Here is a 19,492-nt window from a genome sequence, read left to right as displayed (position 1 = left end):
AATCTATGAAACTATACTCATTGCAGGGCATGCAAGTACAGAACAAAAACCCGCTATCGAATAATCAACTTGCAATGAGACATGAAGTTTATTTACAAATCCTGCCTTGGAGGTAAGGAGGGGAGGTTCACTCTCCTGGCAATCTGTTGGCTTGATAGAAGAAGGGTAATAGGACCAGAAAAATAAACAAACTTGAGAGGATTTTCTCTCTTTAAATGTAATACATGAATTGAGTCTTTTCTAAATCTAATTCCATTTGCTTTGACTATGAAATTGAAATGTAGCCACGAGGGAATCTCAATTTCTTTTCATTAATAAAAATTAAAAAAGGTCAGCTCCAAGTATTTCTAATTCATTGTTTAATATTATGAGTGTGACATTGTTGGCATTGGAATAATAGTGGTGGCTATATTCAACTTTGGGAATCTCTTTTTTTTTTTTTTTTCATTAACAGGACTTCAGTGTATTGTATTTGAAAATCTAGAAAAAAGGTTATTGCAAAAAGAAAAAAAAAAAAAATCAAGAAAAGGTGTTCTGAGAAGTATCACGAGTTCACATTTAATGTGAGAATATTTACCAATAGTCAGCCTAAAAGGTCTGACTGAGTGCTGCCATTTGATTTCTATAATATAAAAAAAATTTAATTAATTTTTAATTTTTAAAATTATAATTAAAATATTTTTAAAATTTTTAAAATTTTATTAATTATTTATTTTATTAATTTTAATCATTAAATATTAAAAAAAATTAATTAATCTATTTTTATAAATTTAAGAGATCAATTAATAAATTTTTTTTATATTATAAGAATTGATAATAAAACACTCCATATTTTAAAATTAAACGAATGATTATTAATAAAAAATTTTAATATTTTATGAATGTTTTAATATACTTTTTAAATTTAATAAATTAATTAATGTGTTTTTTTATATTATAAAAATTAAATAATAAATTATCATAAATAATAATAGTAATAATAATAATCAAAGTCATAATTATGGAAAAATGGGTACGGAAACAGAAGTGCATGGCTTTGGACATTTAAAACATGAATGTTATGATCTGTCTTGGTTAGTCATCCATAATGATTCCACTAGCATACCATACCAATTTTACACGATTATGGTGGGTTTAAAATAGAATTTTCTGGGCAAAGCAAAAGGGTGACAACCATATTACTACGACCTAATTTTAATTGAGTGGTGTTTGGCACTATGTAATTTTTCCCTAAAGTTGACACAAGAATTATTGGCAACATGCTAGAGACTAAATTATTTGCAAAATTTCAACTCAAAACACATATATTTCTAAACCAGTACATAGCTACCGACACTAAGGTGCCCTCCACCCAACTTAGAATTTTGAGTTTTTTTTTTAATTTATTATTTAATTCTTAAATATTACCATTATTAATTATTAATAAATTAATTTTTATATTTTTAAAAAATTATTAAAATATTTTTATTATTTTTTATCAACGAAATTATTAATAAATTAATTTTTATATTTTTAAAAATTTATTAAAATATTTTTATTATTTTTTATCAACGAAATAATTCTCTCATTCAATTTCACTTATTTTTATCGTTAAAAATATATCAAAAGATTAATATTATTTTTTTTTCTATTTTGTAAAAAATTAAATTATTAAGAAAGAAGAAAAAGAAAAATAAAATTTAAATTTTAAAAATTGGATCCTTGAGATATAAGAAGGAGAATTAAATTTTAAAACTTGGGTTATAGGAGGAGGAAGAAGAATTGGATTCTAAAATTTGGGTTATTGAGAAAGAGGAAGATGAATTTAATTTTAAAATTTTGGTTATTGAAGAGGAAGAAAAAATTTTTAAAAAAATTTAAAAATTGGATTATTGAGGAAGAAGAAGAAAAAATTAGATTATTGAGAAAGAAGGTGGATGGTGGTTATTTTTGAGAAAATTTGAGTTTTAAATTTTTTTTATCTATTTTTAAAAAAAGAGAGAGCAGATATGTTAAAAAAAATAATATTTTAATAAATTTTTAAAAATATAAAAATTAATTTATTAATAACGATAATAATTAATTTATTTTTTTAAAATGGGACAATAATTCATTATTAAATAGTAAATTTTACTTTTTAATTAATTTTTTTATTTATGTATTTGATTACATTTAAACTTAAGGTTTCATATTTTTATGAGGTTGTTTGTACAATATTATTTTATTTTAACGGAATGGAAGTTTCCTTACAGAATAAATGTAAAAGCATTACAATAACATTTTTGAATTTGATTATTTTTTTTATAACAATATTGATATATATAACGTTTAAATATTATTAAAATATCATTTCAAAAAAAATTATTAAAATAAAAATTATAATATATGTTATTAAATAAAAAAATATTATTTTATTTCCACTACCGATTCCCAAAAAAAATTATTAAGGGAATTTCTACCGCAACCACTTAGGGTAATTTATTTTATATTCAATTTAAAACTCTTTTGACCATTTTTTCTCTTTTGGAATATATATTTTCACTTTTCACCATTTAACTGAAACATTAAATAAAGTAATTAAAGTGTGTAAATATCCAAAATTCATCTTTATAGAATTTATTCTTCTTTCATTTATTTATATATTTTTATTTCTTTTTTACTTTTAGCTTAAAAATGTATTTTGATGGAATTTAGGCAGCTTACGTGCTTAAAAAGACTTGCAAGAAGAGAATTTATGCTTTATTTATTAGCCTTTCTTTCAAATTACAAAGAGTTAATATTTATTTTATATTTAATAATTTTATACTAATTATGATATATAATTTTAATTTTATGTATTCTGTCGACGTGGAATGCAGATATACCGAAATAATTGAATATTATATTTTTTCTTACTAAATTTGTAACGTTTTTATTATAATTAAATTAAATAAAATTATTAAGGCAGGATCAAATTTTCAAATATTGTGAATCACTAATACTTTAGACGGTTTCATCTCAACTCGAATAATTCTTTTCTCCTAAATCCACTACGTCGCACAAATATTTTAGTTTAGAGTAATTGTGATACCAAGCAGTTGGTCCAAACGGAAGTTTGCAAAGAGCTACAAAAATTTTAGTCTTAGACGTCATAGAAAAAGAACCCACTCAGCATCTACTTGGACTCATAGCTCTATTCCAGTGTGCATGTGTTAGAAAGTTGAAAAGTCAATGGTCAAACCCAAATTTTAAAAATAGCCCCAATCTATAAATATTTAAAAATAAAAATACTAATTAATTTGACCTGACCAATACGCATGCCGTCCCATGATTACTTTATCTGGTCAAAGTCTTCTAGTATCTATCTTTTACCTCAATACTCTCCTCTCTATGTATATATATATATATATATAACTGCTTATCTATCTAATCTTCATCCCTAATCTCAATTTCAATATCACACTTGCCAAAATCTGCAACTCCGCTCTCACCTTTCTGCTCATCTTGATCGAAGAAATGGACACTCAAGTAAGAAACCACGATTGTGCAACTTACCAGAACGAAGAGAATATCGATATAAAGAAAGGTCCATGGACGGCGGAGGAGGACGTCATACTTGCCGAGTACGTTGCCATCCACGGTGAAGGACGTTGGAATACTGCTGCTCGCTGCGCAGGTGACCACACTTCACCTTTTTTGCCTTTATCTTCACTGCACTTGTATCTAAGCAGCAACTACATTTATGGCTACCTTTTTATCTTTTTCGTTTTCCTGAATCCATGAATCTTGATTCGTACAGGATTGAAACGGACTGGTAAGAGCTGTAGGTTGAGATGGTTAAACTACTTGCGGCCAGATATTCGACGTGGGAACATAACTCTCCAAGAACAGCTCCTGATTCTCGAACTCCATTCTCGCTGGGGCAACAGGTACTTTCTCTTTCTTTTATTCATTCGTAGCATTAGCAGAATACTACGTGTTTCAAGGCATAATCTAACTTTATTCATGTGGCTTGAATCTTTAAAGGTGGTCAAAAATAGCCCAGCAATTGCCTGGCAGAACAGACAATGAGATCAAGAACTATTGGAGAACCAGAGTCCAAAAGCAGGCAAAGCAGCTCAAATGCGATGTTAATAGCAAACAATTCAGAGACTCAATGCGCCATATTTGGATACCTCGATTAATCGAGAGAATTCAAGCTGCATCTAGGTCTCCCACAGATCAATCCACCACATACTCAAGCTACAAAGATAACCACAATGATATCCCTCCAAGTAGTGAAGCCGTGCAAATGAACGACCCCATGATTGAGTGGATGATGCCAGAGCCATCAAGGACCTCATCGGAGTCTTTGGAAACCCAAGTTTCTTTGGTGTCAAGCGTGACAAAGTATCAAAATCAACCAAATAAACAAAATTTATATGGTTTATACTCTGAAGAAGAATCTAACAGGTGGGTGGAAATGGAGACACTAGCTGAAGAATCACTGGATAGTTTATGGAATCAGGAGAATATTTGGTTTCTACAGCAGCAACTGATTTGATATATTGGGATTATAATTTATGAGTTAGCTTGCGTGACGCATCAGGTGTTTGAACATTCTGCGATTTCGTGCTGGCTTCAAAAGTAGCAAATTCCAGCCACTAACATTACGCACATTACCATGTACAGAGATGGACGTTTTACATATGATTATGTGATCTTTAGTCTTTAAAGATCCTTTAGAAGAAAAACAATTTCTCATCTAATTTCATCAATGGTTTCTATGTTCAATCACAATCAAATTCCAAGTCTATATTCTCAATAATGTTCTCTTACTACACGTGTAAGGTTTTGATCTAATCATCTACACATGCTCGTATTCTAATGATTTTAGTTGCATAGTGAAAAAAAAAAAAAGAAATCTAAAACATCCTGAAAGTATATTTGTTATATGTACATTAACATATATAGATAAAGAAAATTTCATTTTATTGTTTATTTATTTTCGAAAAAGGTGAAAATTAGAGTTGGTTTTAATTAGTAACATTTGATTAAAATGAAATTTAAAAATTGAATATTTTTATTAAATTTTTAAAAATTAAAAAAATTTTAAACAATTAAAAAAATAACTATTTATAATTAAAAAAATCATAACATCAAAAATTATAAAAAAAAATTTAAAAATAATTAAAATATAAAATTGACCTAATTAAAATTTCAAAATAGTATATCACAAAATTTTCTTTCCAAAAAATTATTATGGAACTCAAAACGGACGACAGCAGAAATTAAATTTAATTAAATTTATCATAAAATTTAAAATTAATTCTTTTATATCATTTTTATTAAATCTAACCTAATAATCAGCTGCGGATGAGAATGAAAAAAAAATCAATGTATATATAGTTAATATTCTTAATTAATGAAAATAAAATAATATTAAAAGAAAAACTTCTCTTCAAAGCGATTTTGGTAAGTAAGTTTTCATATTTAAAACATTGTATGCATGGTAAAAAACCTCTACGAGTTTTCAAATTATAGTCAGATTTCTTTTTTTATTGATTGGATATTTTGTGGAGTAGCAATATAAACCATAAGTAATAAATAATGAAAACATTGAGAGACTCAACCACTCAATTGCATTCGCCGAAACTCTTGAATCAGAGAGGAAGGCTCAATATTCATTGGACACACAAATCAAATATCTATTCCCCAATGTCAACAATTCATTACTATAACCCAATTTTCAAATATATTTAAAAAAAAAAAAAAAAAAAACTAGTGTCAACTGGTCTCCTGTAGCTTGGTGATGATATTAATTTGAGAAATGATCGAGAGTCAAGTGGGATTACATTATATATAATAAACACTAAACAGGTGATTGGAAAAATATTAGCAGCCTGTCTTTGAAGGTCCTTGCATTGGCTTTGGTCTGAGTCGTGAAGGCCAACTACGTAAACAAAGCTCAAAAGTAAATTTGGGTTAGTGGGATATTGTTGGGTTAATAGTTTATTGGGTTTCTAGAAATGAATAAGCATATGCAGTCATTGCTTACGTTATCTTATTTCAATTCCCTTGCTCGTTTTCTAAACCATTTTCAACTATATTAATTATTTACCAAAAAATAAAATATTCTTTTATGGGATAAAACAAAATAAAAATAATAAAATCATAATATACATTTGAATTTATATTAAAGTCAGTATTATGTTAAAATTAAATAATTATTTAAAATGGAAAATGGGATTCAATAAAATATTGATTAAGGGTTGACGGATTAGCAATTTTTTTAATTTAAAATGTTATTATAATTATGATAAATTTAAAAATTGAGATTTTTAAATTTAAAATTAAAAATTTTAACTATAAATATAAAAATCACAAAATTATGATTTTTTAAATTAATAGGTCAAAATAAATTATATCTTTAAAATTATTATAATAAATTTGATTTAATAATTACAAAATTACATTCAAAACTTTAAATATATTTTAATATTTATTTTAAAAAAAGGGAAAAAAAATGCACTTAAATTGTAGAACCCAGAATAACAGAAGGGAAATAAATAACTAAAAAAAAAGACACTTATATGAAGGCTAGGGAGGAGAGGCCCACTTCCATTCTTGGAAACCCATAATCTGAAAAGGCCAATGGGCTGCAAGAGGAAATTAGCTGATCTGGACTTGAAGGTTTCAGTTTCAAATGGGCTAAACGCGGCTTCGAATTTCGGTGGGAGATCTGACGTTGAGCCCCACCGGCCACCCACCAACATATATGGACATCGGAGGTAGGGTATTCTCTCTCAATGCCTAAATTTCTGTACACCACTACACTGTTTCTGGTGCCCAGTCTTGTACTAACACATGCAAACAATGGCCTATTTGGATTCCAGCTATGCTTCCACATTCCTCTCCTCCATTAATGGGACCCCACTGAATCAATCACTCTGTCCCCAAAATGCCCATCTGCAAATTCATTTATTCTTGGAATTAAAATAAGGCCATAACCACAGGCAGAAGGTTAATATTGTAAAACCAATATCCAGACAGTGCCAAATTCCGTAGTCCATTCTCCGCACTCCATACCCTCTAAGCCTCTCTCGTTGTACAGTACATACACTCGCAGATTGGCATTTTATATTCTCCAAACATGCAGCACTATCAAATCCCAGCATTCTCATGGCTTTAAAAAACCATATCTATCTCCTTCTCTTATTATCAACTATTTCCAGTTGTTTAAAGCTGTCTTCATCTGTTTTAGACGCAGAAACAGATTATAACAAATGGGTATCTTGGAACATTGATCATCACCGGAGGAAGGCGATCCTCGAAGCCAAACCAACCACTCAGCCATCTGCAGGGATTAGTACTGGTGGAAAAGCTAACCTTGATGACAAGTTAAGGAAAGCTGAGATGCACAATGTGTCAATAACAGTTAACCAGAATGGGACTGGCGATTTCAAGACCATAACGGAAGCTCTTAAAAGCATTCCTCCATACAACACCAGGAGAGTTATAATAGCCATCAAACCAGGCGTGTACAGGTATGTTGTATGTTATCATTTTCAAGGTATAACTTCCTCAACTTCTATTTTTAATGAATTCTGCTAAGTTTAGTTAATTAAATCTTAATTATACTAAAGTTGATTAATGGCTATAGAGAAAAGATTGCCATCCCAAGAACATTGCCCTTCATTACATTTATGGGGGATTCAAGTGATCCACCAATTATTACTGGCAATGATACTGCATCATCAGTCTCTGGAAAAGATGGGATGCCATTGAGGACGTTTCAGAGTGCAACTGTTGCTGTTGATGCAGATTATTTTATAGCCATCAACGTTAAATTTGAGGTAATGTATTAAGATTAAATCCCTTCATGGCAAACTGAAAAATAGGTTGCTTTGGTATATATATATATATATCCTAATAATATAAAATCTACCATGAATTTGGATAGTATATGACAAAGTTGGCAATCTAGCATTGAGATTCCATTGATATTCCAAAAAAAAGAAAAAATACATGTAACACTGCAAACTTTCACGGGTCTTCAAATTCCAGTCCATATTATGCAGACCTCACTATAAAATTCTTTTTTTTTTTAAAAAAAAAAAAATCCCAAATCACATTACAGAAACACATGCATGTGAATAAATTTACCCATTAGTTGGTAGATTTTTAAATAAATAATTGTAAGTGGGGTTTTAAATTCAAATACATATATTGTAAATAGGCAAAAGCTTAAATTTTTACCAAATAAAATCCTAATACTGCGTATCAAAATTTGAACAGAAAAAAAAAAGTCGATTATGGAATTTTATATGTTAATAATTAAAATTGCAGAACACAGCTCCGCACGAGATAGGGTCCAAAGGAGGACAAGCCGTGGCACTTCGAATATCAGGGACAAAGGCAGCATTTTACAACTGCAGCTTTCATGGGAGCCAAGACACTCTTTACGATCACAAGGGACTTCACTATTTCAACAACTGTTTCATCCAGGGCTCTGTGGATTTCATCTTTGGCTCTGGAAGGTCTCTCTACGAGGTTAACTCAGAACCCAATTAATATCATCATTTGTTCTGGGAACAGGCCTAATCATATCTCATGTTCGACAATGTGCAGAATTGCCATTTAAACTCCATATCCAAGAAGGTGGCATCTCTCACTGCTCAAAAACGCAGCAATTTGTCATTGGAAAGTGGGTTTTCATTCAAAGACTGTGTAGTGACAGGGAGTGGATTGGTCTACCTAGGCAGAGCTTGGGGTGATTATTCCAGGGTTGTCTTCTCTTACACTTTCATGGACAAGGTTGTTCTTCCTCAAGGTTGGAATGACTGGGGCGACCAAAAGCGTGACACGTATGTTCAATCACTCTCTCTTTAAATTAAGATGATAATAAATCACAATTAACAATGGAGGATTTCATTTTTTTTCCTGTGGATGTTGTTTCAGGAGAGTGTTTTATGCAGAGTACAAGTGCAGTGGACCTGGAGCCAACTTCACAGGAAGGGTTCCATGGGCACGAGTTCTCACAGATGAAGAGGCTGTGCCTTTTATAGGGACTTACTATGTTGACGGAGATACCTGGCTTATTACACCATGACAACTCCATTTCCCATGTATTTTATACTTATTTTGGTATATCCAAAAGAAGATTTAGAATATTGTGCAGGTATTCTAAAAATTAAATAAAAAATTACCTAAAATGGAATACTCATTTATTTCTATTATAATAATGAAAATAAGTTCGCACCATTCTATGTATCATTTTATTACCGTCCATGTACGTATTATTTTATTACAATCCATGTATTTTATGGTTTCAAAAAAAAGAACATGGGTCTTTTTCGCCTTAAAATAAACACTCACACGTTTAATTTGGTGGTATCCGTTCTACTTTTCCATCTCCAATTTCTATTTCAAAATAATAATTATAATAAATGAAAAACAAAGGTATATATACTACAATTTTTTCTATAATGGATTGTTTACAAAATATTTTATTTATAATTAAAAAATAATATTATTATATAGCAAAAGAATAAAACATATTAAAAATTTTCAAAACTAATATATATATTTTTGAATATATTTTGTAGTAATATGTGAATTCTTATAAAGTATTTATAAACTTGATTAATCAAGTGAGGCCTATTTATAATATTGGGACGTTTAGATAGATTTATCATGAAAAACACATCAAATAAGGAAATGGGATTTCACCAAATGATATATACATGCAATCTAGGAAATTTCCCCAGAGAAGTAAGTTGCTTAAAATAGCCTAATTAATTAGGCTGCATCCATCTTTTTAAGTCATTATCGTCTTCGTACCTAACCTTCTTCAAAAACACTAGTTAATTTAGCAAGCTTAATATACAGTTTGATTGACCTAGCTACTTCTCTGCTGTCATCGTTTGGTGAGATTGAAAATGGGCAATATATAAAAATATACATAGAGATAGGGATGCCCTAATCTCTCCATAATTGATCTCTTTATTCATTTATTAATCATAGTCCTAGCTAGAGAGACCAGTAGCTAACCATAGGTTTACTGATCTCTATAAGTGTCTGCATCAGATGGATCATAATATTTGAACACACAATTGGACAAATGATCATGACCCTAAACCAATTTATTAGTGAAGGGTATAATGAGATTGAGCTGAGGCTTTGGTATCATGTAATTGTCCTAGGTATACCTAATTAAATCAACTCAACACTCACCATCCACATCTAAGCACAGGCATGTTGTTTCAGTCATTTTTACGAGCAGATTGTGTACATTATATAATTCAGATGAAGAAAATAGAAGTCTGCAGTGTAAGAGTAGCAAGTACAAATTGGTCAAGCTTTGCCATGTGGAAATTTACGTAACCCTATATGCAATTTGAAGTACTTTTGTTTTTAGATATAGTCTGCCTGAATTTGTTTCAAAGTGTAAATTAGATTGTTTGGTAACCTAACCAAGTTAATAATCATTAGTATGTGTTGGATTGCAGCGTTGCACCTCCAGCAATGCCAGTTAGTGATTACCAACATGGTCCAAAGCCCTATTCATGTCTCTGTCTCTATCTCAAAAGCTAGCACTGCCATTTTTATTAATCTTCCCGTGGGTAGCCTTTCCTTTTTCTCCTCTACCGGCTAATATATAGCTTAGTGGAAAGTGCGAGCACCTTAAAAAAGGGAAATATTATAGATATACAGTAATTTAGAGATTTTTTTTTTTTGAATTTCATACGCTAATAATTAAGCTAAGTAAACGTACTTCTATCTCCCTTGAATAATAACATATCACATCTAGCCCAAAAGAGAAAAGAAAAGAAAATGAAAGAAAAACTGCCAAACAAGATAAGGATACCGTAGCCTTCAATTGTGGCCTATTTACACCTACAAAAGAATTTCCATTTTTTTGGATTGGTCGAGAGTGCACTGGTGCATTAATTCTAGAGACAGTATATTCATATATTTATATATAATTCGGAGAGGACGATGGATGATGTTTAGTCAAGAGCCGATTTTATGGTCGGAGGCGTGAATCTTGAAGAGATCAAGACGAGTATCTCCTAGTCGTAGAGAGTAAGCAGCTTTCTTGAACTCACCCCATGTGAAGGGCTTATATTTGCTGGGATTCTGGGGTGATACCATCTCCGGCAGAGGAGAAATCCATGCATTTAGTGGTGGTGCTCCGAAGTACATCGTTGACATTCTTGTCTTCGCCGAGTTCGCTACTGCCCTGTGCCTCACGCTAAGAAGCCTCCCATTCGTGAAAACCTTCAATAGTAGTATTTATTATTAGTATTAATGAAAAAAAGACAAGAAAAATAAGGTAATTCATAGATGTGATGATATTAATAATTTAACACTAACCTGCAAGGCGTCTCCGACAATTAAGAAGAATCCGGTGGGGTCAGGAGGGACGGGGACCCACAAACCATCACGCAGGCAAATTTGGAGGCCAGCAACATCGTTGGATCGTAAAATGGTCATGATTTGAGGGTCAGAATGCTCACCAAATCCAATCCTCTTAGGTGATGGGTCCCAATCCTTGACCTCCTTGACCGCTGGATAGTGATTAACCCTAAGCACAGAATCGCTATTGACGTCTCTGATTAGCCTACTGAATACATGCTTATCTTCCATCCATAATCCCTCTGCCAAGAGATCAAGAATCTCACATGCCAATTCTCTAACTTCTTCTACGTAATCATTCACAGCACAACTGCCACAACAAATTAAAACCCACTCGTGATTTTCTTTTCTTTAAATGGCAAATGCTTAACACCGACTAAAATCATTAATTTTTTCTCTAAAAAAAGAAAAAACTCCAAACTGAGCCTTACTTTAAGGTCTGGGTTCCACTGTTACGTGTCTTTTTCTTGCTTTGATTGGGAAGTTAATAATTTAAATCCAAGAAAAAAAATATTTTTTTGTCTTGCGATTATATATATATATACACTTATTATGGAATTTATTTTTGTTGGCAAAAGCAAAATTGAAAAAAGTAGGGACCATATTAGTAAAACTCATCATTTTCCGATGTCTGTTTATAGAAGAATAATTGGAAATTGCGACCGGGGCATCTAGGGATTTTATTTCAGACAAGAAGGATCTATTTAGTTTATATGCTTTTGTGAAGGTTTTTGTAGCTATTGAAGAAAACATAAAGAATAAAGTAGATAGAATTGTATTTATTTATTTATTATCGTAACTGGTAAGTGATTAAATTTTGTTGCTTCGGGCCCATAAAAGAGAAGTATAGTATTCCATGTTGGAAAATAGTTGTTGAGAGTACCTAAAGGCTAAAGCAAAGGTTTCCTTTTCAAAAAAAAAAAAAAAAAAGTAAAATATCAGAATTGTTGAAACCAGATGAGATGAGATGAGATGCTTAACAAGCAAATCTAGTGGTTCCTCAATCCTCATACATCAGTCTTGCACGTGTTGCTCTTTTATTCCCAAGGTCAAAATCCCATTTAATTCCGTGACAAGAAACCACACACCGTAAAATGATTGAAAACGATGTCCTAATAAAGTTCAAAGAAAGCTGCTCGTTTACCTAAATAATTAATTTTTCATTGATAATACTGAGGACCCAATAGATGAAGGATTTAAAAGATAATAATCTGCAACTAAAGTTCTGAGTCAGATGAGAAGAAAAAACTGCTGAGTTGATGAAGATGCTATTTAAATTCAAAGAGAAAACAGAAATCATTTTGATGGGTATTTAATCAACAGTTTATTCCTTATAAAAATAAATAAATAATGATAAAAAGGAAATATGTCTTTTTCTGGGATAGCAACCATTTTAAAATTTATTTTTTAAAAAATAAAATTCGTCCACGGTTTCCTTTTCAAATAAAATTCCCTTATCCACCGGCCCAATTGCCATTTGCACATATTCAATTTCTCCTTGTAATAAAAAAATGGGCAACCGTTAAACACATCAAAGAATAAAATATTTGTTGAAAATGAATCAAACACGCCACGAACTGAGCATAAACCCCGCGAACCTGTATCACATTACACCTACACAAACTAATAGCCCTTGTGATCGTTTCAAGCAATTTCCCATCATCAACTTTTCTCGGAAACTAATGTTTCCCAGAAATAATGCTTATGCATAGACAGAAGAATCATGAGATATGACTTTGGTACCTGAATTTTGAAGGGTCAGAACTGGAGATGGTTCTTGATCTCTCAGAAATGGATACAGAATTCGTTTGAAGGAGAAGAAATTCAAGCTCACCCACATCGCCATTGCAGCCGATGTTCTTACAGCCATAGCCAAAAGGAGTAGCAGGTCCAGCACGTTGCTTTTCTGCTGCTGGTTTTGCAAAAAAATCAACAGCTTCCTTCTCCAATCTTGACACAACCTCCTTGTTGACTCCATGATTGACGACCTTGAAGATACCATAATCCTCGCATGCTGTTACGATCAGCTCAGAAACAAGAGACTTATCAAGAGAAAGATCAATGGTGGGAATTCCAATAGCTCTGGTTTTCTTGGTGCGCATTGGAGTTGGAGAAGGCACGACCATTGTTGCTTACAAGAAATAGATAAATTCTATGTTAAGAAGTTTGAACAGAGGAGGATATATGAACATGGCAGAGGCGGTACCCATTATATACATATACGAGGGAGGGGGAGGGAGAGAGAGAGAGAGGGTGAGAGAGATATTTAAATGAATATTTTAATGCTAGGTAGGGATCACTTTTGATTTTTATTTTTCATTTTAATTAGATTTAAATAGTGCTTGTACCACAAACTATGCTTATTATTATTTTTACAAATATTTTAAAATAATATTTTTTTTGTTATTTTTTAATATATTATTATGTATTAAAATTTGTTTTAATTATATTATTAATCAATAAAAAATAATTATAAATTTATTTAAAACTATAATATTTTACTTTTTAGTATATATATATTTTTTAAAAAAATTATAAAAATAAAAGTGAAGTATAATTTAGGACATATAAAAAATAAAAGTTATTTTATTTTTATGAAAAAATATATATATATATACATTTTAATATTCTGAAATCTAAAAAAATAGGATTTATAATTATCGTGTAAGTTTAGGAGTTGTGTAAATTTGGATGGAGAAAAAAACGTTTCATTCCTGTTATCTCTTTTTTTTTTTGTCAGTGACGCCTAACCGTTTTTCTGCTACAATACTATATGTCTCTGTTACTCAGATCCGTACGTACAGAGGTGTTATAACTCATCTTCACTCTAAACAGCTATTTAATTATTTTTGATGCGTATGCAAACAGAGTTGCGAAATGATTTGTCCTGCCTTCATATTTCCTGACATGTCATTGAGCCAACATTCTTTCAGATGGGTCCACGTGTGTAGCCTGTCCAGAACGTTTTGCTTTACCGGATGAAAATCTATAGTCTGAAACCGGTCCGCTTAAATGAGATCTGATGGAATTTGAGTCAGTATTTTTCATCAAAATCCGATTTTACTTCAAATATTAAATATTTGGCGGTTATCACATTCAAATATTAAAATATTAAATAAAAAAATAATAAGCGTTACTATGAATTATTCAGTATTTTCTTTCTTAAATAAATTTGAAAATTTTATATACGATTAAAAAAATTATCTGGTAAATCTTTGTCAAAAAAAAAAAAGAAAATGAAAGGAATATGAAGAGTGGAGTAATATGAAGAGAGTTGAAAAAAGCAGGCGCGCGGGGAAAAAGGGAAAAGCCAAAAAGGTAAGAAGTGGCTTACATAACATAACATATAACATTAGGTGGGGAGGAGGTTGGGGCCAACCTGGTAGCGGCTGTTTGTCCCCTCTAATCGGATTAAGTTACCCCACGCTTTTCTAAAGAGCGTGGGACTCTTTTTAATTCCCACTAATTTCGGCTGTCTCCGTTTCTAATTACGCGTATTTTGACCTTTTCCGTCTTTGACTCCTCCCTCTTAATTTTTTTCCCACTTTTGATTTTAATTGTTTAACCTTTCAACCTTTTCAGAAATTTCTTTGAAAAAAAAAAAAAAATTAAAGAACAACAACCACCGTTGGGATCTTCTAAATTTATTTTGTAAAAAAGTATATATTATAAAATTATGTATGATTTTTAATTTATTTTAAAATGAAATTTTAATTTAAAAATATTTGCAAAGATTGATGATTTGCAAAAGTTATATTTGGCTAAAACAGTATGAAATAGGAAGTACCTAATTAATTCTATAATTATTTATAGTTTTTTTCTATGATAAAAACCTTGTTGACTAACATATATGTAATAATATATTATATAATGAGAATAATAATTAAAAAAAATATATAGAGACATCAAACCATAGAGATTCCACATGAAAAGTAGAACGTGTGTGCACTATATAAGTTAATTTTTTGATGGGAGATTCTTGATTCTCCCTTTCCCTTATATATATATATTCTCATCTTCTCACCATTGCCGAGAAAGCTGAATCCTCTCACCTATGCCTGCTAATGGAAGTGGGAGGGTGGTTCAACCACCTTGTTCCAATGTTGGTCAACCAGTTATTTCTAAAATCATATATTATTTTAACAAATAAAAAGAAAACCCTTAATTCTGTAATGCCATGTGTCTACTTAATTAACATCCTTATAGAGTTTATTTCCAGTCTTATTGATGAACTCTAAAGACTAAAAACGCAGCGTTTGAAGGTTTAAGACCATTTCATTAATTCCAAATCCTTATGGGCAATGTATACAGTGGTACTTAATTAATCGTCACGATATATTTCATTATTGAAAGCTAATTGGTCACCCAATTTGAAGACATGCATATGGTTTAAAGGGATAGTGAGTGATTAATTAATTGAGTCATGCAATGGGCAGCTTTTGCCCTACAAATTTCAGAAACCTGTCCCCTGCATAACGCCCTAACAGTTTAGTCTTGTCAACCTATATGAATTGTATAATTAATTATAGCATTCATTTCCAAGAAAAGATATATAATTTATATTTAAATTAAAAATAAAAATAATAAATTATCCAAAAGTTGAGTAAATTAAAAAATTAAAAAAAAAAGTATAGTGGAATCCTAGTGTGATGATGAACGAATTATACAAAGTGGAGCCAAGTGATAGATAATAATAATTGAGAAGCAAAGTAATAATTAAAGCGTGGATTAATTAGTCTAAATCTAAAAAACACAGAAGCTGATTTGGCGGTGCTGGCCGAGAAAGCGAGAAACATGAAGAGCTGACAAAGCAGCAAAGTAAATAATAATAGAAAATTGTAGGTTGGGCATTTCCAATCAAATCATTTGGTAAGTTAGTGGGTTCCCAAATCTTCCTCTGCTGCCACATGGCACCCTTTCGAACTCCCAACCCCTTATCTCTCTCATTCATTTATTAATTTATTGCACCCACCTGCCTTCCCTAATAATACCCACTTTTGATGTTAACTTATATAATTATATGCAGCATGGCTGATGTAATTAATTATTCTTTTAGATTAACATTTTTTCCATCTTTAAAATTATCAAATAAACGATCAAATGAATTTATAATTTTATATTAATTTATTTTTGTAAATGAAATTTATTTAATTATAAAATACGGAATTCATATATTAAAGTTAATCGAGTTTAGTACTTAACTTGTTAATTTAACATTGGTAATTTGTAATGTAGTTAAAATATATAAGCAATTTTAAATAATTAATAATTTAAAATTGTAATTTTTTCAATGAAACATAATAACATTTAATACAATGCATATTCTTTTAGAAATTTTTAAAAGATTAACTAATACCATTTCATTATATATACATTAACTGCTCCACTGCCTTGATGGTGGACCTATAAATAAAATTAGTAGTAGTTAATTGATGGGAATTGGGAAATAGCTCAATTATGATGGCATTGGCTGTGATGAAAGTATTAATTGATTAGGTAGATTTATTATAATTTATGGGTGAATAACGAGATGGAAGAAAACCCATATGCCATGCCCATCAACTCAAAATCTCCAATCTAATTTATGAGATCTCAATTAATTTTTTTTTTTTTTTTTTATATTCAGTTGAGTGTATAAGACTACTCCTGTAATCCCTTTGAGTTGAAGCTCTTGCATGTTATCTACGAATTAGCTATCGAGTTTGAGTTTTAAGTAAAAATAATTAAAAGAATTTTATTCAATTAAATTATTTTTAATAAGCAATTGAAAACTGTGTGCTGCTGACGAATATAGTTTCCTGATATATCCAAATAATGGGTTGTGAGTTGAGTAGCTGTTTCTGAAATGATAATGATATTCATGAGAACTGAGAATGATAATGATAGTCATGAAAATTTAACTAATGCAAGTGCAAGCTCAGTAGGTATAGTCTTTGTTTGCCTACACATAGCTGGCCATTTTGTATTTATTGACCAACTTGTGTCTCAAGTAATCATTTGTGCTTCATTAGCTGATTTACTTACACCAGGTAATTATTAACTACCACCTTAGCATAATTTACGGGAAAAACAGAAAGATTGTAGTTTTACGTCCTGCTGCAGGGAGTAGCTCAGTCTGATACTGCTAACTAGTTCAGTGAGCCTGAGCCATGGTGATCTAATTCTCTGGCACACAGTAAAAGAGCCAAAAATAATTTAGGTAGTTTCCTTTCTGAACCAGTGGCCAAGCCCTGATATTTTATGCCTCAAGACAGTACCGACCAAAAAAGAATCAGACGAACAAGTTCAAACACCAGCAACTAGACAATATTGAACAATATACGTTTATTGCCAGAATTAAAAAAAAAAAAATAGCAACTACATCTGCATGTGTATCTCTGTTTGTAAGAACGTAGGACAAACTGCATGGGAACAATTCCTGTCATAGTAGTTTATAATAAACAGGAAACAAACTGGAAACTGAGAGCAGAATGCGACATTAACAAAAGTACTAAGTGTATCATGTCTTGGGGGGTAGCTGTTGTGCGTTATAATTGGGTGCCTATAATAACTCAAGTCGGCCTTGAATCCTGACATCAGAAAAATAAGATTCTTGCACTTAAATCTGGTCCAAGTTTGACCATGCCTGGAAGTGCAATCCTAATGCCACCTTGTGTGTTTGTTTTTATTTTCTTTATTCCTGAAGAAAACAACCATGCAAATAAAACAGAAGGTATTACATAATAAACCTTGTAATTGTGAACCAAATGGAGTCGAGGATTTGATGAGGAGAGGTCAACATCAAATTTTGAAATCATTCAAACAACAATGTTGCCAGCCAGATTGTAACTCAGAGCAAATGGACACTGAAGAAGACGGCAATGAATATTTTAATGAAATTAGTAATTTACACTAAAATTAAGAAAAGTGAATTACAAAAAACTACATAATTAATTTCCGCGGAGCAAGAGAAATTTTGTTGGGCAATAGTGTGAATCAAGAAGCAGCATTAATTTATGAAGCAAGTGTTGGGCCAGTTAGTGGGCTGATATACTTTCTGGGCTTACCTAAACCCATAAGTCTTTTGCATTGCGTGAGTCACCGCCTGTGACCCAAACCTTCAGACTTCTCTTCATGGGAATTTCGCGCTAAAAAACGAGATCTAATTTCGCTCCAAATTCTTCTCCTTTTTCAAGTTTCGATCAATCAATCCCATTAATTAGAATCCAAATTTACACACACAATAACCCTAATTGAGCGTCTCATGTGTCGGGTATTTGAATTGTTAGCGAATCTGAACGCCCTTAATGGATAGAAACAAAGGACCTAAATTATCTTAAGGTCTGGCTATGGACGTTGTCATTGCTAATCACGTAAGAGAAGCAATCACAGCCCAAGAAGGATTCCCGAAGAGATCACCTGTTTTTCCCCTCATATCAAGTGAATTTCTCTTTTAATGCTGTAGAATTGTAGGTTTATGCACTTACTGGCGGGTTGCCGCCTTCTTTGACGTCGATTGATACCATTCGTTTGAAAAGACGACCGCCATCGGACGAGAAGGTCTGTTATGGTGGTTCCGTGTTATTTTTTCCTTCCTCTTTGCGAAGTATCTTGATATCGGTTGGTTTGCGTTTAACTTTTTGGAACCGTTGTGCAAGAATTGAGGTGTAGTGTAGTTAAGCTTGAGCTAATGTAGTCCTGTTGGCTGTTAAATTGAAGGTGGTCTCTTCTCTCTACTTTCCTATAAGTGGAAAAAAAAGTTGTAATTATCATGAATGCGTTATTGAAAAATGCTTTTTGTCAATTATTTAAGATCATTAGGTGGAAACAAGTTCATTCTTACGTTTATGTGATCCATGCTTATGCAGTGCTAGGTCTGTCCGAAAATGTGTGACATCCATGTTCCTTATGATTTGGCCACATTGAGAACTAATAATGTCATCTTGCAATTTTTAAGTTTATGACATAATTTGTCAATTGTTGGAATATATGATTAGGATATGCTTCTTACAAATTTGAAATCTGCATTCAGATCACACACATTCGCTCATAAAGATAATCTCCACCTTTACCATCGGGTAGGTATTCCATATGCTGACATTGTTAATATCTGGTTGTTCTTCTTTGTGTGTGTGTATGTTTTGATGTGTCTTGT

The 19,492-nt window shown here is 31.3% G+C and overlaps 3 protein-coding genes across 3 annotated transcripts; 2 read left to right on the top strand and 1 right to left on the bottom strand.

Annotated features, from left to right (window-relative positions):
• The first annotated feature begins 3,413 nt into the window (after positions 1 to 3,413).
• Positions 3,414 to 4,754, top strand: LOC110613484 (transcription factor MYB108). Its single transcript, XM_021754643.2, has 3 exons — positions 3,414 to 3,634; positions 3,758 to 3,887; positions 3,985 to 4,754. The coding sequence occupies exons 1-3, from the start codon at positions 3,475 to 3,477 to the stop codon at positions 4,499 to 4,501; spliced, it is 807 nt and encodes a 268-aa protein (XP_021610335.1). The 5' UTR covers positions 3,414 to 3,474; the 3' UTR covers positions 4,502 to 4,754.
• Positions 4,755 to 7,079: 2,325 nt separating this feature from the next.
• Positions 7,080 to 9,201, top strand: LOC110627395 (probable pectinesterase 53). Its single transcript, XM_021773690.2, has 5 exons — positions 7,080 to 7,484; positions 7,601 to 7,793; positions 8,287 to 8,490; positions 8,569 to 8,804; positions 8,899 to 9,201. Exons 1-5 carry the CDS (start codon positions 7,120 to 7,122, stop codon positions 9,047 to 9,049), a joined length of 1,149 nt encoding a protein of 382 aa, XP_021629382.1. The 5' UTR covers positions 7,080 to 7,119; the 3' UTR covers positions 9,050 to 9,201.
• A 1,573-nt stretch (positions 9,202 to 10,774) lies between these two features.
• Positions 10,775 to 13,558, bottom strand: LOC110622872 (gibberellin 2-beta-dioxygenase 2). The gene is made up of 3 exons (XM_021767566.2): positions 13,102 to 13,558; positions 11,317 to 11,668; positions 10,775 to 11,220 (listed from the first exon to the last, which is right to left on the bottom strand). The coding sequence occupies exons 1-3, from the start codon at positions 13,482 to 13,484 to the stop codon at positions 10,954 to 10,956; spliced, it is 1,002 nt and encodes a 333-aa protein (XP_021623258.1). The 5' UTR covers positions 13,485 to 13,558; the 3' UTR covers positions 10,775 to 10,953.
• Between the last annotated feature and the right edge of the window lie 5,934 nt (positions 13,559 to 19,492).

The sequence above is a fragment of the Manihot esculenta genome, chromosome 1, assembly GCF_001659605.2.
Source record: "Manihot esculenta cultivar AM560-2 chromosome 1, M.esculenta_v8, whole genome shotgun sequence".
Classification (NCBI taxonomy): Eukaryota; Viridiplantae; Streptophyta; class Magnoliopsida; order Malpighiales; family Euphorbiaceae; genus Manihot; species Manihot esculenta.
The sequence above is the reverse complement of the archived record's forward strand: the minus strand, read 5'-3'. Positions and strand labels throughout refer to the sequence as shown.